This window comes from Ovis aries, chromosome 1 (assembly GCF_016772045.2).
Source record: "Ovis aries strain OAR_USU_Benz2616 breed Rambouillet chromosome 1, ARS-UI_Ramb_v3.0, whole genome shotgun sequence".
NCBI lineage: Eukaryota > Metazoa > Chordata > Mammalia > Artiodactyla > Bovidae > Ovis > Ovis aries.
Genome location: NC_056054.1, coordinates 77,581,532 through 77,603,891, shown reverse-complemented (window position 1 = coordinate 77,603,891; position 22,360 = coordinate 77,581,532). Strand labels below are relative to the sequence as shown.

General features: G+C 40.1%; 2 protein-coding genes across 4 annotated transcripts in view; one reads left to right on the top strand and one right to left on the bottom strand.

Annotated features, from left to right (window-relative positions):
* Window positions 1-1,001, bottom strand: part of RTCA (RNA 3'-terminal phosphate cyclase) — a 30,057-nt gene extending 29,056 nt beyond the window's left edge. Inside the window, exons 1-2 of one of the 2 annotated variants that reach the window (XM_027972354.2) lie at window positions 732-1,001; window positions 536-636 (exon numbers count right to left, since the gene is read on the bottom strand). In XM_027972354.2, the coding sequence (XP_027828155.1) occupies window positions 536-636; window positions 732-776 (146 nt within the window). In that variant the 5' untranslated portion in view covers window positions 777-1,001. The remainder of the gene's footprint in view (window positions 1-535; window positions 637-731) is intronic. The other variant, XM_027972364.3, reaches the window with a different exon arrangement.
* A 4,712-nt stretch (window positions 1,002-5,713) lies between these two features.
* The window catches only part of DBT (dihydrolipoamide branched chain transacylase E2), a 41,943-nt gene continuing 25,296 nt past the window's right edge, over window positions 5,714-22,360 (top strand). Inside the window, exons 1-4 of one of the 2 annotated variants that reach the window (XM_015092139.3) lie at window positions 5,714-5,778; window positions 12,202-12,325; window positions 16,469-16,544; window positions 17,913-18,094. In XM_015092139.3, coding sequence (XP_014947625.3) covers window positions 5,728-5,778; window positions 12,202-12,325; window positions 16,469-16,544; window positions 17,913-18,094 — 433 coding nt within the window. In that variant the 5' untranslated portion in view covers window positions 5,714-5,727. Of the gene's footprint in view, window positions 5,779-12,200; window positions 12,326-16,468; window positions 16,545-17,912; window positions 18,095-22,360 lie in introns of those variants that run through there. The other variant, XM_060412102.1, reaches the window with a different exon arrangement.

The following is a 22,360-nucleotide window of genomic DNA, read 5'->3' as shown; positions in this document are numbered from 1 at the left end:
TCTGATCTACCTTGCCCGCTGGTACGAGCTTTCCGAGTCCTTGTAATGACCGATGAGGTGGGAAACATTTTAAATATAACTCATCAAGAAACGAGACAACTTTAGCTAAACAGAGAAAACATGGACCTATTTCCTGAACTTGCTCCTTGAGGCTTTCAAAAGCACCCAAGCCCGGTTACCGAGGCCACAGCACCATCCCCAGGCCGCGGAGCCCTCAATCCTAGGGCGGGGATCTTAGCCTCACCATGAGCTCCACGTCCTGCCCGCCTGTTCCCCACCAATGGTCTGTTCCCCGCCCCGCCCCCCTCCAGTCCCAAGGCCTGTCCCTTCTTCTCCCCCAGTCCGCGGCCCTGCGCACCACCCCCTCAACCCTCCAATCCCTCGGCCTATCCCCTCCTCTCCCTCAGTCCCTAGCCAGGCGCCAGCCTTCCACCCTCCAGTCCCACGGCCTGTCCCCTCTTCTCCCCCCGTCCCCAGCCCGGGGGACCCACCCACCCCTAGTCCCAAGACCAGACTCCCCGGCGCCCCGACTTACCTGAGGCCCGGCGTGCTGCGGCCGGCTCGGATCTTCTGCACCCGCAAAGGGAGGCCCAGCAGACAGCTCAGGGCCGTAGACACCCTCAGGATCTGCCCGCCCTGGTGCCGAGAGAAGAGAGAGATTAGACCCGCAAGCTCTCCGCCGCAGCCCATGCGGCAGCCGCACCCCGCCAGGCCTCCTGCTCGGCACTCACCCCTTCCATGATGCCGCCGTCCACCTCCACCCGCGGCCCCGCCATGGGGAGCGTGCTGGGGCCCGGCCCCCCGCGACGTAGCCTCGGCCGGAACTGGAGAAAGAGGATACGCGGACTCCTGCCCCGCAGCTCCGGAGCCTGAGTCCTCGCTCCCCGCTCAGGAGAGCCGGGCTCCGGGGAAAAGCAGGGCACTCGCCAGCTCGGGGAGCGCCCAACTCCGCAGACACGAACCCGGACGCACAGCCCCCAGAAGCCGGGTTCTTCCGGCCCACAACCAGTGCGCGTGCGCGCGCCGCGCTGCTTAAAGAGGCGGAGCCCAGAAAATTCCGACAAATCGGAAGCTCTCCGGCAGAAGGGGTGGTGGCCGAGGAGGTGCCCTGGAGCATCTTAGGAAATCTGTCCCTGGTAGACTTGCACCCTGAACACAGCAAGACGGGCAGATGGCGGAAAGCTGCCCTTTCGTCTCTAGCCGTATCTTCCAGTTGTCTCCCCGGCTTGTGCAAATACCTGTGTTTATCACTGTTTTCTCGGGGATCCTGCCGTACCCAAACTGGAAACTCTTAAAACCTAAGAGTAGGAAAGGTCCCTGCGATGCGCTGACTACCTTCTCTCTGGTTGGGTTTGCCTTCTCTGCAGCCTGGCCCTTGAAATGTGTTTCCCTGGCGCATTGATGATACCCATGAGCCTTTCTTCACCGGTGTCTGTTTCTGTGTGCGCGCGCGTGTGTAAAATATCCTTTTTTTTCTCCTATGAGACATCAGTTCTTTGGGGATGAGTGGAAAAGGACAGAATCAGAATCGGCAGTATAATTCTCAAAAAGCCAAAGTTTCTTTGTCGGAGAAAGTACAAGCTCATCGCGGCAATGAACAGTGCAACTAATGTAATTCACCTCAGGCCAGGAGGAAAGGATAACCAGCTTCTTGATTCCGCTTGTGGTTCAATTCCTACATTAATTGAGTACCAAATCATGTGCAAGCCTTTCTATGTAAGCAAAGGAGAGTAAGGTATTCTCTGTCTGAAGATATTGGAAGTATATAGGACAGACTGAGAAGTAAGCAATTATGATGTCAATCTTCTTAATGATAAAAATATACTGTACCTATCTTACAGTTAAGAGGGAGCAGCAATTAGAATATGCTAAATCATACAGATAACAGCCAACATTAATTGAGCACTTGGCCACTGCATGCATGCACAACTTGCTAAAATATTTACTGTTTTTACTCTGATTTACAGCTGCATGTGTTAAATAATTTGCTGCAAGGCTGGCTACACAATTGTTAAGGAATACTGGGATATGAACCTCTGTGGTTTGATGTGAACATCATTGTCTCCTAATCCCAATGTTCTATCATTGTTGTAACAGAGAAAGCTCTGGGAATGCATATGCTTTACCCAATCTCTGGTACCAAAACCAGACAAAGATGACAGCAAGAAGAAAAAGTATGTCAATTTCATTTATAAATTTAGATGCATTCTGATCAAAATATTAACAAATCCAACAATGTTTGTAAAATACTGTATATTATGACCAAATTGAGATTATCATTCTACCATTAGAAAAATGTTATGATAATATATCAAAAACCTAAGATCACATTAATAAATGAAGAAAAAGCATTTGAAAAAAATCAAGACCTATTTATGATAAAACAAAATCAAACAAAACTAGGAATGAATGTAAACTCCCTTAACCTGATTAAGGACATCTGGAAAACCCTACAGAAAATTTCTTTCTTAATAACAGTAAATAACAGTAAGACATAAGACACCTATTCAAGTTAAAACAAGATAAGAATGTCCACAATTATGGCTTGTTAAACCATAATTTCAACAGATGATGGGAGTCTAGCCAGATTCTACAAGAAAGAAATGAAAGACACAAGACTGAACAGACAAAAACAGCACCATCATTATTCTCAGATGATATGATTATCTACAAATAAAACCCTGAAGAATCTTTAGCTATACTACTGAAAATATAGTTTCAATAAAATTCCATCAAATGCCCACCAGGACTTTTTAAAAGAGCCTGACAAGCCAATTCTAAAGTTTCTATGGAAGTACAAAAGGGCAAGAATAACTTAAAAAGACTGAGGTGAAGGGTACTTGTCCTCTCAAAACCCAGGGTTTCTATAAGGGGAAAGTTAGAGGGAAAAGGTAGTATAAGGACTCTAGAAAGAAAAAAATTCAGTTCAAAGACACAGCTACTTAATCTTTTTATACAAACACATGCATGGAGTATTATGAAACATATTATTAATGTCTATAAAATGTTTTGTTAGACAGTCCAGTGCAGTCGCTCAGTCATGTCTAACTCTTTGCAATCCCATGGACTGCAGCACGCCAGGCTTCTCTGTCCATCACCAACTCCTGAAGCTTGCTCAAACTTACGTCCATCGAGTTGGTGATGACGTCCAACCATCTCATCCTCTGTCATCCCCTTCTCCTGCCTTCAATCTTTCCCATCATCAGAGTCTTTTCCAATGAGTCAGTTCTTCACATCATATAGCCAGAGTATTGGAGCTTCAGCTTCAGCATCAGTCCTTCCAATGAATATTCAGGACTGATTTCCTTTAGGATGGACTGGTTGTACTTCCTTACAGTCCAAGGGACTCTCAAGAGTCTTCTCCAACATCACAGTTCAAAAGCATCAATTCTTTGGCACTCAGCTTTCTTTATGGTCCAACTCTCACAGCCATGCATGACTACTGGAAAATCATAGTTTTGACTAGACAGACCTTTGCTGGCAAAGGAATGTCTCTGCTTTTTAATATGCTGTCTAGGTTGATCATAACTTTTCTTCCAAGGAGCAAGTCTCTTTTAATTTCATGGCTGCAGTCACCATCTGCAGTTATTTTGCTGCTGCTGCTGCTAAGTCGCTTCAGTCGTGTCCAACTCTGTGTGACCCCACAGATGGCAGCCCACCAGGCTTCCCCCATCCCTGGGATTCTCCAGGCAAGAACACTGGGGTGGGTTGCCATTTCCTTCTCCAGTGCATGAAAGTGAAAAGTGAAAGTGAAGTCGACAGTATTTTGGACCCCCCCCCCCAATAAAGTCACTTGGTCCTTGGAAGAAAAGCTATGACCAACCTAGACAGCATTTTTAAAAGCAGAGACATTATTTTGCCAACAAAGATCCGTCTAGTCAAAGGTATGGTTTTCCAGTGGTCATGTATGGATGTGAGAGTTAGACCATAAAGAAAGCTGAGCACTGAAGAATTGATGCTTTTGAACTGTGGTGTTGGAGAAGACTCTTGAGAGTCCCTTGGACTGCAAGGAGGTCCAACCAGTCAATCCTAAAGGAAATAAGTCCTGAATATTCATTGGAAGAACTGATGATAAAGCTGAAACTCCAGTACTTTGGCCACCTTATAGGAAGTATGGTTGGATGGCATCACTGACTCGATGGACATGAGTTTGAGTAAGCTCCAGGAGTTGGTGATGGACAGGGAACCCTGGGGTACTGCAGTCCTTGGGGTCCCAAAGAGTTGGACACGACTGAGCGACTGAACTGAACTGAAGAATAAAGTCTCTCACTGTTTCCATTGTTTTCCCATCTATTTGCCATGAAGTGATGGGACCAGATGCCATGATCTTAGTTTTCTGAATATTGAGTTTTAAGCCAACTTTTTCGCTCTCCTCTTTCATTTTCATCAAGAGGCTCTTTAGTTTTATTAGGGGAAAAGCTGAAACAAAAAATCAAAGTTCTTTGACTGTCCCAGATTTTGATTTAGATTTATTGCTTACAGTTGTGTGTGTGTAAGAACTATACTGAAAGGCACATAAGGCAAAATTGAAAGTGTGAGTTTGAGTAATATAGACAGGGAATTTGTGAAGTACCTGAGATTGTGTTTTACAGCCACTAATCTTCAGTGTTGAGATTTATGATTTTGTCTTTGTTGTGGTTTTTCCTCTGCTGCTTTTTTCTCTGTAATGCTGTAAACATCTGTGCAGATTTTCTTTCCATGTAAGAGGGAGAAAAGACAAATATCATCCTGGACATTTCTAGAAACTGATTTCCTAGTTGCTGTGAAGAGGATTGACCATTAAAGCTCTGATCTCGTCTTTACTGTTTCCACTGAGCTCAATTTGACATTTCTACCAGAGGCAAATAATTCAAGGTAGTATGCCTGTGACATATATTGCATATGCTGGGCAGCTATATCTGACAAATTCCCTAAGAAGGAAAGATAATGTTGATGACGTTTATCTTCGATATAATAACCTTGTTCATTTTCCATTAAAAAAAAAAAAAAGCCACTTTCGGTAACCAAGAGCTCAAGGCCAGTAAGAAAAATGCCAGTTATTAGGAAGTATTCTAGTGTAGACTTGATTCAACTAGCTTCCCCGGTAGCTCAGTCGGTAAAGAGCCTGCCTGCAGTGCAGGAGACCTGTATTCTATCCTGGGTCGGGAAGATCCCCTGGAAAAGGAAATGGCAAACCACTCCAGCGTCCTTGCCTGGAAAATCCCATAGATAGAGGAGCCTGGTGGGCTGCAGTCCATGGGATCGCAGAGTCGGGCACGACTGAGCGACTGACACTTTCTTCTACGGTCTTGCATGTATAGAAATGTCCGGTTTTGTGTAATCAAGCGGTTCCAATGCGAGTTGAAGGAAGGTTTGTTTGTTTCCGACTTAACTCTTCCGATCTTAGTTCAACCTAAATTTCTCCAGGTAGTGCCTCTCCTTTATGTTTCCTTAACACACTCTATCTCCCCCATTACTTGGGCTGAAAAGATGATCGTTGTTGGCGCATAAGTACTTGCACAGCAGTGCCCCACCCAACTTTGTCCCTGAAATTAAATCTGGGATGGCCCGCTCCCCACTTCGCTCCCCTCCCCCTCAGCAGGGCCCTCCACCCACCCCTAGGGGTTATCTCAGCCTCGCCCCGCTCCCTGGTTGGCTGTCAGGTGGGGGCGCGCCTCCCCGCCTCCAGTCCGTGCCCAGCGGAGGCAACTCCTCCAACCTCGGAGCAGTTGTCATTTCCGGAGTAAGATGGCTGCAGCGCGTGTGCTGAGGACCGGGAGCCGGACTGCGGGGCAGCTGGTGAGCAGGTTGGGCCCATCTGGGGTCGGGACGGAGCGGTTTATTTGGAGTTGCCCGGGAGAGATGATTTGGTTTTTCCTCCGAGTGCCTCGCGTGCAGGGCTTGCGTGATGGAGAGGTGGAGGGAGGTATGCAAAACGAAGGGCAGCGACGGTGGCGAACCAGCCTGTCTGGAAACCCACTCTCTCGATCTGTATACCAAGGCGCCCATCTATCGCGACTCATTCTCCCTCCCGCTTCATCTGTACCCCAAAGCCCAGCTGGTCTTTCGCCCAATAGCCTTTCATTGAGCACCATCTGGGTACCGGGCATTGTGTTTGGCACTGGGGATATTGAAATATACTATATTCGTCAAACATTTATTGAGCACCACTTTGTTTCCGAACTGACCCCTCTCCTCGAGGAATTTACAATCTAGAGGGAGAGACTGGGCAAGAAAAGCGTAACACCATAGGCCCTTGCCTCCGAGCATCTGGGAGGCTCGTTTCCTTCTTTGGACTTAGACTTGTCTCCCACATTTGCACCAGTATCTTTCCAAGTGTACTTCTTGCACTTCCTGGGTTACCTCATCCACTTTAAATCACCAGAGCTACGACCCACCAACATTTCCCCTTCATTTCTCCCCTTTTAGCACCAAACAGTTAACATCCCAGTGATCCTAGTGTTTCATCCTATTTGCATAGAGTTTTTGTTTTTGTTTTTCTTCCTGGGTCCCCTGTTCCGGATTTTCCTACAGCGTTTGATCCCTGATCTTACAAAAACCTTTCAAAAGCCTGCTCTATACCAGGTACCAGGACTTGGGGATGGAAATCTGTACAAGAAAGACACTGATCTCTGCCCTCTCGGAGTTTAATTACAGATTTGTGTTGGGGCATAGAGAGAGAGACATTAGACAAACAATTACAGCGCTACGTGAAAGATGGCGCAAGTACATCGAACTACAGGAACACATGGAAGGAGTCTTGGGGGGGTGGTCAACTAGTTTCCCAATGGATAGTATATAATTTGAGATTTGTGACAACTAATTAGGAGATAAGGCTTCCCAGGTGGCACCGTGTTTAAAAAAAAAAATCCTCCTGCCAATGCAAGAGACTTTGAAGGTTCCATCCCTGGGTGGTGAAGATCCCCTGGAGGAGGAGATGGCAACCCACTCCAGTACTCTTGCCTGGAGAATCCCACGGACAGAGGAGCCTGACGGGCTACAGTCCATGTCGTTGCAAAGGGCTGGATGTGATTGAGCACAGACACAAAAAGGAGGTAACCAGGAGAAATAAGTTCTCTGCAGCACCTCACTAGATATTCTTTTGAAAGTTCTTCATCCTTGGCTTCTGTGACCCCAGCTTCCCAGTATTCTTCCTACATCTCTGAACACTTCATCCCAATCTTCTCCGCTTTCCCTGATCAACTTTTAATCACTGGTGTTTCTCAGGATTGTGACTTTGGCCATCTGTGTACTTCTTGCACTTTCTGGGTTACCTCATCCACTTTGAATTTTAGTTGCCATTTATATGCTGATGATTCCCCAGTCTTCCAGCCAGCTCTACTGCAGACCCATATATCTTACTGCCCTGAAAATCTCCAAATTTCGTATATTTTAGGTATTTTTCATCTGTAGGTAATAAACCCAACCAGTAAATGGGAAATTATCTGTGTATACAAAGCATATGAAAGTTAGATGGCAGCTGGGATTGATTAAGTGGCTCATCATTATCAGTGCTCTACAACTTTGTATTCAGGGCAGGAAGGAGGGAGGGGTGGTACCAGCCAGATTCATTGGTTAGTGATGTAACTTGGCCACTGCTAGCCCAAGAGAGTTTGGAAGGGCTAACCTGTAGCTGTTTCACAATGATTGCTATAATGCCTCCAAGATACATCAGACTCTAGGCTCTAGAACTAAACCCTCAAACCTGTTTCTTCTAGCCTAGAAGTCTCTCAAATATCTAGTCATTGTTCTACACCCTGTCACCAGCTGCAGGTATCCTGGACCTTCCTCAGTTGGACTTTCTGCCTCTAATGTTGTACTTCTCCAACCTGTTCTCCATAGCGTGGCCAGAGTCATTTTATAAAGTAGGACATAAATTTGAGAGTGTCATTTCTTTGCTTAAAAGTGCTCTCAGCAAAATATTCAGAATTCAAATGACTGTGAAGCTATTTATGATCTGAATCTTTCCAATCTCTCCAGGCTTCATTCCTTACTAAAACCCACCTAAACCCACTCTTGAAACGTCACCCTTAGCTCACACTAAGCTATGCTAGAAGAATATTGAACAATTTCAGTTAATTAAGCACACTGTTCTCCCTTCTTCTCTATCCTCTAGACCTTTGCACATGTATTTCCTCTGTTTCAAAGACTCTTGCCTTACTTCCCTATAGCCTTCTCTGCAACACATTTTACCCCTTGGCTGACTCCTACTCATCCCTTAGGTCTTACTTCACTTTCTCCAAGTAAGTTTTCTCCTTTGTGTTTTCTTAACACTACTTCTTCCCTTCTCCCATTATGACACTATTGTAATCACCAGTAGTCCTGTTATTATCTTTCACAGTATGGGCTACACATTCCATAAGGGAAGGAATCACAGCAATTTTGTTCTCTGATCCTAAGTGCTTGGCACATAGTATGTACTCAATGAACCTTTGTTGAACTGCTTAGTAAAAAAGTCTGTTTTTTTCCATGTGTTGTTTAAAAAAATCATAAACAGCAAGAGATCTTATCACCTACAGTAAGTTATTAAGAAAGCCTTATTATATTATGTTTGTACTTTCCTGTGGCATCATGCATTTGACTCTTGATCGCTTACCCTATCATCCTGAATTTATCTATTTTGTCTGTCTTCCTGCAGTAAAGTGTAAACAATTTGAATTCAGAGACTATTCTATTTCTTATTTAGCTTTGAATTCATGAGTGCAGAATAATCCTGTCTTTACAATGTGCTCAATGACTGCCTGACAAATTATTACTAATTTATTTCCTTATTATGAGAGTCTGCTAAAAATCCTCTTTTCATTACTTTTTATTTTTTGCTGTGTTTTTTGTAGAAAAAAGTCTTTCCTACTTGAAAATGTTTTTTCTCCTTCTCCCTTCCTTTTTATCCTTTTAGTCAGCAGCTTCACTACTGTGCATATAGACATCCAATTGCTAGTAATCATTTTGCATTTATGTTGCTTTCTTTCTTTTTCCAGTCATCATCTCAGCCAAGAGCCTGTGATTTCATGACTCAAATACAATAATAGTTTCTTAACTTTGTCCTTTCTCTTCAGGCATTGTTGTTAGTATTGTTTAGTCACTAAGACTCTTTTACAACCCCATGGACTATAGCTAAGGCTCCTCTGTCCATGGGATTTCCCAGACAAGAATACTGGAGTGGGTTGCCATTTCCTTCTCCAGAGGATCTTTCCAGCCCAGGGATCAAACCCACATTTCCTGCATCGGCAGGTGGATTCTGTACCACTGAGCCAACGGAGAAGCCCCTCCAGGCTTTACTGTTATAATCTAATAAACACATATACACATACATACTTACAATAACCCATAATTTATGAGTTCAAACTCCTTGACCTGACGTTTCCAGTCATCAACAGTTTGGTCCTTGAGATCCTTCCATTGCTGCCTTTGATAAATTTGATCAAGCCATATCATATTACTCAGCATTAAAAAATGGGCAAAATTGAATAGACATATTTCCAAAGAAGAAATGCAGATGGTCAGCAGGCACATGAAAAGACGCTCAACATTGCTAATCATCAGGGAGACGCAAAGTAAAACCACATTGGGATATCATATCACCTCACACCTGTCAAAATGGCTGTCATCAAAAAGAACACAAAAAACAAATGTTGGCAAGGATGTGGAGAAAAGGGAACCCTCATACACTGTTGGTGCGAATGTAAATTGGTGCAGCCACTGTGTAGGGAGGTTTGGCAAAAAACTAACAATAGAACTGCCATATTACCCAGCAGTGCCACTCCTGGGTACATATCTGAAAAAAACAAAACACTAATTTGAAAAGGTACATATACTGTAATGTTCATAGCAACATTGTTTATAATTTCTAAGATATGGAAGCAACCTAAGTGTCTGTCCACAGATGAATAGTTCAAGAAGACACGAGATACAACTCAACTATAGAAAAGAAGGAAAATTTTGCCATTTGCAACAACGTGGATGGACTTGAAAAGCATTATGCTAAGTGAAATAAGTCAGAGAAAAAAAGGTCTATATGATATTTCTTACGTGTAGGTTTTATGTATGTTTTTTGGGCTCCAAAATCACTGCAGATGGTGATTGCAGCCATGAAATTAAAAGACGCTTACTCCTTGGAAGGAAAGTTATGACCAACCTAGACAGCATATTAAAAAGCAGAGACATTACTTTGCTGACTAAGGTCCGTCTAGTCAAGGCTATGGTTTTCCTGTGGTCATATATGGATGTGAGAGTTGGACTGTGAAGAAAGCTGAGTGATGAAGAATTGATGCTTTTGAACTGTGGTGTTGGAGAAGACTCTTGCGAGTCCCTTGGATGCAGGAGATCCAACCAGTCCATTCTAAAGGAAATCAGTCCTGGGTGTTCTTTGGAAGGAATGATGCTGAAGCTGAAACTCCAATACTTTGGCCACCTCATGCGAAGAGTTGACTCATTGGAAAAGACTCTGATGCTGGGAGGGATTGGGGGCAGGAGGAGAAGGGGACGACAGAGGATGAGATGGCTGGCGTGCTGCAATTCATGGGGTTGCAAGGAATCAGACACGACTGAGTGACTGAACTGAACTGATGTGTAGAATCTAAAAAATACAATAAACTAGTGAATAGTACAAAAAAAGCAGACTTGAAGATACAGAGAGCAAGCTAGTGGTTTCCAGTGGGAGGGAGGGCAAGGTAGGGTAGGGGTATGGAAGATATAAGATGGGCTCAAGGATGTATTGTACAAAATGGGGAATATAGCCAAAACTTTGTAATAATTTTAAACAGACCGTAATATTTTTAAATTGTATAAAATTTTAAAAAGTGTGATGTATACACACTTTTTATTGTATACACAATGTATACAATACAGTATTGTAAAATAAAGTAAAAATAAAAATTAAAAAAATATATATATATATATATAAAATAAATAAATAAATAAAAAGTGTGATGTAGTTAATCAGGGATTTCCTGGGCAAGAATACTGGAATATTCTTGGAATAGTGTGTTGGAATAGTTTCAATGATATGAACTATTAACTTTGAAAAAAAAATTGTACCTTTTACACACTTAGAGTATATATATCAAATATATGTATGATTTACAAATGAAATACATTCAGCCCTACTTTAATTTTTTTTCTGTAACATTGTATTATACTAAGATTTTATATAAAATAATTAATCTATGAATTACAATAAGAAAACCTTTGGGTACAATACCACATATGTTTTTCAGTGTATTTAAATGCTAGCAGTCACTTTTAACTTTTTTATTTTATGTTGGAGTATAGTTGATTAACAATGTTGTATTAGTTTTAGGTGTATGGCGAAGTGAATCAGTTATATATTTTTCAAATTCTTTTCCCATTTAGGTTGTTACATTAATATTGAGCAGAGTCTTCTGTGCTATACCGTAGGTCCTTGTTGGTTATTAATTTTAAGTTTCACAGTGTGTACATGTCAATCCTAGAACCCATCTGTCCCTATCCCCACTGACCCCTCCCCCTGTTAACCATTAGTTCATTTTCTAAGTCTGGAAATCTGTTTCTGTCTGTAAATAGGTACATTTGTATCTTTTTTTTTTTTTTTTTTGAGATTCTGCAGATAAGTGGTATCATACAATATTTGTCTTTCTCTGCCTGACGGACTTCACTCATTATGACAGCCTGTAGGCCCACCCTTGTTGCTGCAGGTGGCATTATTTCCTTCTTTTTAATGGCTGAGTAATATTCCATTACATATATGTACCACGTCTTTATCCATTGATGTGTTGATGGACATTTAGGTTGCTTCCATGTCTTGGCTGTTGTAAATAGTAGCAGTCACTTTTTCTTTCAGGAAGTCTTTAATGACTCAAGTATACTTACACTGATGTGTTTATATAGAATACACTTAAATTTTTTTTACTTTCATAGGGAATTTTAGTCAAGGATAATAAGCATATGGGCAAATCAGACTCTAAGGATATAATTTTAGTAAATAAACAAGCAACAACATATTCTGTGTGCTAGGGTTTGAATTCCTTTGGTTTCTTGACCAGAAATACTTCTAAACTCATCACTGATGCCAAGTATTCTGATTTGGGCCTAGAGTATTTCATATTGTTTGCACTGTGATAATGATTGTTCTACTTTTAGAATAAACTTGAAATTCAGTTTATATTTAGAGACAAGCCATTAAGATAATTTCTCAAAGCTCTTTTTTTTTTTTAAGTTCTTAATTTTTTGTTTTCTCATCTCTAGGTTTGTGTCCGCTACTTTCAAACATGTGGTAATGTTCGTGTTTTGAAGCCAAAGTATGTGTGTTTCTTTGGTTATCCTCCATTCAAGTACAGTCATCCACATCAGTGGCTAAAAACAACTGCTGGTAAGTATGATCTCAAAGTAGCCTATACAAAATAATGTTTTGTATATTTATTGAGTGATTGAAGACTTACCACAGTAAAAGAGTTGACCTTTTACTTTTAGCCTGGCCCTCCTTGCTCTCCACACATCTATCCAATTCTCATTTTCTTTTCTCATTGTTTTTTGGCACCCCCACCTCCCGTTCCCCTTTCACATACTTTCCCTTAATACTGGGCCTCTATAATGCTGTGAATGCGTTCTCTGTGTTTAACATCTAAGTGTTCTCTTGGGTCCTCTGTTCTTTATCATATGACTTAACCTAAATGCAGTAGTCAGCACTGATACGACTTAAGTTGTTGATTTAGTGGACTGTGTCCTACTCGCTGTCTTACTACTTTTGTTCTATGAGGCACTCAGTCTGTCATGTTAAGATAGCGTGATGAAAGCAATGTGAGGTGCTCATCAAGAGAAAGTTCTCTGGCGTCCACCACTTAATTACCTTTCCTCAACTTTTTCTACTCTTGCAAAGAACTTGAGACTTTAAGTATTAGATATGGCAAAAGGGGAAAAAAACCCAACATTTTTTTCCTGCTATTCTATTCAGGGTTCTATTTAGAACCCTGGTGAACCTAGACCTTTGTTCCATCATTAAGCCTTTGACAGAAACTTGGTGCCTTAGTCTGTGCTGGTGATGGGGGGAAAGAGGGGGATTTCAGCTGAACCTGACCCCTGAGATAAATTAGTCCTCCTATTCCTTGTGTATGTCATCATCCACAACACCCGAAAATATGTAAACCATATCTTCACCATTAAGAAAAAGATTTTTATTTTTAAAAGTTGATCTTTTCTCTTGTCAGAGAAAATAAAGGCAATTCAAACAGAAACTCCAACTTCTTGCTCTAGTCTCTAAACACTTACAAGCTTTGGGTTTATTTATTTATTTATTTTTAATTTGATTTATTTTTAACACCAAAAACATTTTGTATTGGGGAATATAGCCAATTAACAATGTTGCGATAGTTTTGGGTGAACAGTGAAGGGACCGAGGCTTTGGATTCTTTGGTCTGCCAGGTGCTAGCTGTGTGACCATAAGCAAGTTACTTAATTTGTCTGTTTAATCATCTGGAAACAGAGTAATCATAGTATTATACAACTTTGTATTGTAAGAGTACAGCCATTCAACACAGATAACTGTTTGATCATCTACTATGTGCCAAGGGCATTGCTATACATACTTAGGATATATCCTCTTCCTATTATTCCCTAACTCAGTAAACAGTTAAGCTGGAAACCTGGAGTCATCCTGATTCTTGTCTCACATCAAGTTGACTACCAAGATCTAATAATATTCTAGCTTATATATTTTTCAAACCTGTCTTCTCCTTTTCAGACAGCTTTGAAAATATATAAATATGTTAAGTTCTATACTTCAATTTCTTATCTACAATAACCTCCTGTTTTCTCTGCACTCCTTCCCAACCTTTTCTATCACAGCCCTGCCAGAGATATTTTTCTCTGAAATTATGGATACAAAGTTACAGATGTGAAATTGTAGATGGGACTCCCTGTCAGCTAATTATTGCTAAATAATAACCTTCCCCACAACTTAGTGGCTTACAGGAACAGTGATTTATTGTTCCTTAGCACTTTGGGGGTTGGTTGGGTGCGCAGTTCCTCTGCTGGTTTCACCTGGGCTCACTAGTGGGACTAGATTCAGCTACAAGGTCTTCTGGGTTAGAAGGTCCAAGGTGGTCTTATTCATATGTCTGACAGTTGGTGCTGTGTTTTGGCTGGGGCATCTCTTTTCTCTTCTCCACTTAGCATCTCTCATCCTCCAGTAACCTAGAACAGCTTCCTTATATGGGGATTTCAAGACAAATTCCAGGGGGCAGAAGGGGGAGTCTGAGAGGTCATAGGGAGGCTTGTAATTTCAGAACTCACACTTTACTTCTGCTATATTCTATTGGTCAGAACAAGTCATGGGCCACCATGGATTTAAAGTTTACTTTACCACTTCTTCCCTGGTGGCTCAGATGGTAAAGCGTCTATCTACAATGCGGGAGACCCAGGTTCGATCCCTGGGTTGGGAAGATCCCCTGGAGAAGGAAATGGCAATCCTCTCCAGGACTATTGCCTGGAAAATCCCATGGACAGAGGAGCCTGGTAGGCTACAGTCCATACGGTCACAAAGAGTCGGACACTACTGAGTGACTTCACTATAGTCACTATAAAGTAAACTTTACCATTTTGGGGAACAGCTTCAAAAGAATTAAAGACCATATTTATTTACCACTGATTCCTGATTACCTGGGCTTTCCTGATAGCTCAGTTGGTAAAAAATCTGCCTGCAGCGCAGGAGACCCTGGTTCGATTCCTGGGTTGGGAAGATCCTTTGGAGAAGGGATAGGCTACCCACTCCAGTATACTTGGGCTTCGCTTGTGGCTCAGCTGGTAAAGAATCCGCCTGCAATTCGGGAGACCTGGGTTCAATCCCTGGGTTAGAAAGATCCCCTGAAGAAGGGAAAGGCTACCTACTCCAGTATTGTGGCCTGGAGAATTCCATGGACTATATAGTCCACTATATAGTCGCAAAGAGTCGGACACGCCTGAGTAACTTGGGTTTTCACTTTCCTGATTACCTGTAGGATAAATTCCAAACACCTCACCTCCTCATGGCACACAAAGTCTTAAGCCTGGGTTGATTTCTTGCCCCATATCCTGTCATCAGCTGTACATAAGTGTTTGTCATTCCCTGACCATGCTGTACATTATCGTATTTCCATGCCCTTGCTCACACTGTTCCTTACATAATATTGCTTTTTGTAGAGGTGCCATGGTACAGTTACTTGTCATTTTTTGGTTACTTCCGTTAGTTTCCAGTTCTTTATTGTAACTCCATGGTAACTATTCCTGAACAGAAATCTTTGTGTACCTCTGTATTTCTTCAGGGGAAAAGAATCTTAAAAGTAAAATTACTTATGGAATCAAAGATACAGAGTTTTGGGGGTTTTTCTTAAGGTTTTTGATACTTAGTGCCAAAATTGTTTTTCAAAAGGGTTTGCATTTATACTATGAGCAGCAGACTATGAGAACACAACTTACTGGAGTGGAAACAAAAGGCCATTCTTATCAAAATATATTTTGTGTTTCTTAAGTACTAATCTCATATTTCTTACAGAAAAGTTTCCTACCTTAACATGTGTTTTATAAGCAATTTTGTTTAATTGTATTCTAATCATTGGAAAGGTCCCTGATGCTGCGAAAGATTGAGGGCAGGAGGAGAAGAGGACGAGATGGTTGGATGGCATCACCAACTCAATAGACATGAGTTTGAGCGAATTCCAGAAGATAGTGAAGGATAAGGAAACCTGGCATGCTGCAGTCCGTGGGGTCCCAAAGAGTTGGATATGATTGAGCGGCTGAACAAAGAAAAAGAGAGAGGAGCATTCTTCAGCCACTTCAGAGCTATTCGTTAATTTAGAAAAGCGAGAGGATCCATACATACTTTCTGTTGACCAGAAATAATGTCTGTCTTGGGAAATAGTTACCATAAAGTATCATTGGCATCTATGTGTTATAAAAAGGATGTAGAACTTCAAAAAGGAGTTTAAAAAAAATGGAAAGATGACATAGAAAACTAAAATTTAATAAGCTGGCAGAACATTATTTGGGCAGATTAAGAATTTTCCAAGTCTTCTAATATGGATATGCCTGATCTTTAGGCACTGGGAGTGAGAAGAGTTGTATGAAGACAAGAGATTTTAAGAGCAGGTCATTAATGTTTATTATAGTTTCGTAACATAAAGCAAGGAGATCCAGCTGAATCTCCCTTTGTACAACATCCAGTTCTATTTTTTATTCATTTCTATTAGTGCAAAATCTCATTGGTTGGAAGGGCCTTCTCTACTCTTGTAAAACAACATTATTTTGGAAATCAGAAAATGATAGTTCTGTGGCAGTATCAACAGGTCTTTGTCACTGAGTAATTTATACAAATCTTTGATGGGTATACTTTTAAACATTATAAAATGCTGTTTTGAATCAATGAAATAGAATAGCTTCTGCCTCTGCTTGAGAATATTTTCTAATTTTAGATGTTAAAGCATCTATCTATTAGCAATACATTGTGTATTTAATGATCATCGTTTCTTACTTGTTTTTGAAGCTCTCCGGGGACAGATTGTTCAGTTCAAACTCTCAGACATTGGAGAAGGGATTAGAGAAGTAACTGTTAAAGAATGGTAAGTTATTCTGAAATGTTTTTAAGTAAGTATAAAAGTAATTTGAGTACAAATAAATAGGAATCTATTTAAATTGAAGCACCTTTCTTTATAACATAAAATATATATTTTTTAAGCTTTAAGGTAAATCTAGTTTATGTTGACAATATACTGGTGGCACAGTTCATTATACATCAGGGCATTTTATTCAGTGTAATTTATTAAGGTTTGTTTTTTCCTCTTTTTAAATTTTTTTTTCACTGCCCAGTCTTCACTTCAGCTAAAAAAAGATAAATTAGTCTCTAAAAGATGCTAAGTTGATATGACCATGTGTTTTGAAAAGTTTTTAATGAATGAACTTAGAGCTTCTTTCCAAACTGTTTTAAAATCATTATGTAGTCTAAGCTGTGTTTATTAAAAATGATTTCAGTAAGAATGCAAGTACATTTGACTCACCATTACCTGAGAGTTTGCCTATATTTTTAGAACAGGTTAAAATATTAAAACAAAAGACATGAATCAAAGAATACTGTTTCAAAGGTTTAAAAAAAAAGTGAAAAAGAAAGAGGCTTGAAACAAAAATTAAAAAGACCTCTACTTAGGCATCCTTCTACCCCTTTTCTTTCTTTCCTTTGCTGGAAAAACAAAAACACCTCCGAGTACTGAACTAATTTTCAAAGGTTTTGAGAACTAGCAGTTAAGGTGAGTCAATAGATTCTCTCCCACAATTTTATACTGTTAAAGATCCTTTTAAGAATCTCGTTTAGACACCTAAACATTCTTTCCTTGTAGTTTTCATTATAATTGCTCTGTAGGTTAGGAGAGAACCATAATCACAGAAATGTACCTTGCAATTGTGTCTCTGTGGCATTGTGGGATCAAGGAAAGAGTGATGGATCTCAGGTCAGAAGAGGCTGACTCTGAAATTCATTAGTCATGTTAGAGATAAAGACAAAGAACTCAAACTACAGTTTATAAAAGTATAGCAGATGTATATTGAAGACATCAGTTTTTAAAATTTAATTCTAGAAATAATAGGTATCCCTTAAAATGTGATGAAGGCTGACACAATAAAAGAAAATAACACTTTTAAAATACATTTTACATATTTCATCTAAGAAATGGGTGAGGCAGAAAAACTTGATACATTAATTAAATTTTTGGATTATAAATTATGAATATTTCATTGTTTTTTAAAAATTTATACTCCTTGAAGAAGCATCAAAGAACCTCTGAAAGCCATTGTAGTCTCTTCTGAAACATCTGAAACATATTGGGCCTCAATACTGGGCTCCATGGATACTCATCTAATTCAGTGTAGCATTTTTATTGTTTCAGATGATCTGTACTATGGTTCATGTAAAAGTGTCTTATGACTTTTTCTTTTAGGTATGTAAAAGAAGGAGATACAGTGTCTCAGTTTGATAGCATCTGTGAAGTTCAAAGTGATAAAGCTTCTGTTACTATCACTAGTCGTTATGATGGAGTCATTAAAAAACTGTATTATAATCTAGATGATACTGCCTATGTGGGAAAGCCATTAGTAGACATAGAAACGGAAGCTTTAAAAGGTACTGTATATATATGTATATGTTCATCTATCTTGCCAAATTGATTAATGGTGTCCTTTTGTCGTTGGGTACCAGTTGAAAGTGATGTTTCCTTTGAATAACTTACAGGATTTGATTTGCGGGTTTAGAACTGAGATGAGGAAAATAGAAAGGTATTCTGTGATACATGATTATCTTTTGACCAGTTACCATGTTAAAAACATGTATTTGTTGTTGTTGTTCAGTAGCTAACTTGTGTCAACTCTTTGCAGCCCCATGGACTGCAGCACGCCTGGCTTCCTTGTCTTTCACCATCTCCTGGAGTTTGCTCAGATTCATGTCCATTGAGTCAGTGATGCTATCTAACCATCTTATCCTCTGCCACCTCCTTCTCCTTTTGCCTTCAATCTTTCCCAGCATCAGGGTCTTTTCAAATGAGTTGGTTCTTGGCATCAGGTGGCCAAAGTATTCGGAGTTTCAGCTTCAGCATCAGTCCTTCCAATGAATATTCAGAGTTGATTTCCTTTAGGATTGACTGGTTTGATCTCCTTGCAGTGCAGGGGACTCTCAAGAGTCTTCTCCAGCACCACAGTTCAAAAGCATAAATTCTTTGGCACTCAGCCTTCTTTATGGTCCAACTCACATCCATACATGACTACTGGAAAAACCATAGCTTTGACTATCCAGACCTTTGTTGGCAAAGTAATGTCTCTGCTTTTCAAAACACTGTCTAGATTTGTCATAGTTTTCCTTTTAAGGAGCAAGCATCAGTATTACTATATATAAAAACATGTATAGTAATACTTTATTTATCTGGAGGCCTGCCTTCTGGAAACCTTATGTTCAAAGAAGCAACAAACTGTCTTGGGAATGAAAGATTCAAGCTTTGAACACTCATCGCTAATAAAAATTGGAATGTGCAAAGATTAAATCTCACATGATGGGATTGCTCTGTTTGCCACTGATAAGAAAACCAAAACACATTCTCATTAGTGGTGGTTATGAAAGCCAAATTTTTAAAGAGAAGTAGAAAAGAGGGAAAACCAGAGTGGGAAGCAAAGAAACTAGCATTCAGAAGCAGCAGCAGCATGGAACTTATAATCATTAGGTGTTCTGATAAGAGGGAATTCATTATGAGAACGTTATAGGAAAATTAAAGCCGTGTGCTGTCCCTATGGTAGCAAATAGCTGACCCTTTACATCAGAAGTTCCATTTGGCATTGGTGTGGTATACCAAGGTTATGTCATCTAGGAAGCTTTGACGTGGAGGAGGGGTGGGGGGACCATAATTCTGTGAGGCAAACCTAAGCCAGCAATCTCTCTGAAAGTGCTGAGATGAAGACCTTTCAGTATAGTGAAGTTGGAAAGTTTAGAAGGAGTCTGAACCACAGTGGTTGGCTGACTCTTAGTCCTCCAGTCTGTACAATAATGTAACTAATGTCACAGGCACACTCACAGTTTATGTTTCATGCTTAATATTTTATTTATTCTTATTCATCGTTGGGTGATTTGCCCATGGAAATCATAAAGCCAAACTTAGACCTCAGATGTCCTGAGTTTTTGTCCAGAATGTTTTCCACTATAACATGTTACCTTCAAAACTTCTTGAAGCTTTCTTATTATTTATTTGATTTCTAATTATTAATAGTGATGACCATTTCAAGGTGGTTGCTGTGTGTTCTTTTAACACGACCCTGTTAATTTTCAAAAACTTCCTTGCTTTTGGCATCATCTTGTACTTTTCCTGCCTAGACTCGGAATCATCTCTTCCTTCAGGAGCTCTTGTTCTTTTAATGTGCAATGAATAAGAGACCATCATCTGGGTACTAGGGGTGTTTCCTATTGTCTTGATTTCAGATTTCTATTGAAAGGCATGATTTAGGAATATTAAAAACGAGAAAGACTTTATCTTTAAAAATTACCTGAAATAGGGGCTTCCCTGTTGTCTCAGCGGTAAAGAATCCACCTGCCAATGCAGGAGGCACGGGTTCAATCCCTGATCTGGAAAGATACCACGTGCTGCGGAGCAACTAGCCTCATACACCACAACTGTTGAGCCTGTGCTCAGCAACAAGAGAAGCCACTACACTGAGAAACCTGCACACCGCAGCTAGAGAGTGGCTCCCGATTGCTGCAACTAGAGAAAACTGCATAGCAGCGAAGACCCAACACAGCCAGGAATAAGCAAATAATTTTTTTAAATTACCTGAAATAAGTACAGAATTATTTTGATGCATCAACAGGATAATATAGTTTTTTTTTTTAATCATTCAGTTAAGACCTTGAAAGTAAAGAATTATATTCTTGACATAAACGGAAACAAGCAAAGATGCTAAACGTTACTGTGGATGTCAGTAAGTTAGAATAACCAATCAGGTGCTGTAGACCAGGTTAGGTATCTATCTATGCCATCCACAAAAGCAGATTATAGTAGTCTCTTGGTATTTGCAAAGGATTGGTTCAGGACACATACACACACAGACAGATACCAAAATCTGCAGATGCCTATCTCCCTTATATGAAATGATGTAGTATTTGCATATAGCCTATATTTTAAATCATCTCTAGATTACTTGTAATACCTAATACAGTGTAAATACTATGTAAATAGTTGCTGGCATTCAGCAAATTCAGATTTGCTCTTTGGAACTGTCTGGAATTTTTTTTCTATGTATTTTCAATCAACATTTGGTTGAATCCATGAATCCAGAGCCTGTGGATTCCCAGGGCTGACTGTGTATGAACAAGTGAGCAGTTGGGATTTGAGGGGGGGGGGGTTTATTGTTTGCTTTTATTTTTAAAGTTTCTTTTGGTATCCCCAGTGAAATCCAACTTAGTAAGTCTTGATATAGCAAATTATAAAATCAAAAACTTTTTCAGGCAAGGGGTATGTTTTTTCTAAATAACTTTTTTAGAGAAATTAATTTCCAGTATGACGTGGATGAATCTTGAAAAATTATTCTAAGTCAGAGAAACCAGAAATAAAGAGAACATGCTGTATGATTCTCTGTACATTAATTTAGTTTTCAATTGGAGTATAATTGCTTTACAGTGTTGTGTTAGTTTCTGCTGTACCATGAAGTAAATTAGCTATATGTGGACATATACCCCTCCCTCCCATCCCTCCACCCCCATCCTTCCCCTTTAGGTCATCATCAGAGATTACCAAGCTGAGCTCCTTGTGCTATATAGTAGCTTTGCACTGGCTAGCTGTGTTACACAAGATGGTGTATACATATATCAATGATAGCTTCTCAATTCTTCCGTCCTTCTCCTTCCTCCTCTGTGTCCACAAGTCTGTTCTCTGCATCTGCACCTAGATTCCTGCCCTGCAAATAGGTTCATCAGTACCATTTTTCTACATTCCATATATATGCATTAACATATGGTATTTATTTTTCTCTTTCTGACTTATTCACTTCATATGACAAACTCTACGTTCATCCACATCACTATAAATTACCCAAGCTTGATCCTTTTTATGACTGAATAATATTATTTTATTGTATACATGTACCATATCTTGTTTATCCATTCATCTGTTGAGAGACATTTAGGCTGCTTACATGTCCAGGCTGTTGTAAATAGTGTTGCAATGAATGCTGGGAGACATGTATCTTTTTGAATTATGGTATATGCCCAGTAGTGGGATTTCTGGGTCATATGGCAGTTTTAGTTTTAGTTAATAAGAAACCTCCATATTGTTCTCCATAATGATTATATCAATTTACATTCCCACCAACAACGCAAGAGGGTTCTCTTTTCTCCACATCCTCTCCAGCATTTATTGTTTATAGATCTTTTTGATGATGGCCATTCTAACCAGTATGAGGTGAAATCTCACTGTAGCTTTGATTTGTATTTTCTCTAATAATGAGTGATATTGAGCATCTTTACATGTGTGTGTTGGCCATCTATGTCTCTGGAGAAATATCTGTTTAGGTCTTCTGCCCATTTCTTGATTGGGTTGTTTTTTTATATTGAGCTGCATGAGTTGCTTATATATTTTGGAGATTAATAAAATTTTAGAAAATCCAGACTGATCTATAATGACAGCAAACCAATTGGTGGTTGCCTGCTGATAGAGTAGGGAGGGGGGAAGGTTTGGGAAGGAATAATTATTAAGGAATATAAGGAAACTCTGAGGGGTGATAGATACACCCATTGTCTTGATTGCAGTGATGGTTATGGATATATATGTATTTCAACATTCAACAAATTTTATATTTTTTGTATGTGCAGTGTGTTATTTGTAAAAACAACGGGGTTGGATAGATTGCGAGAGTA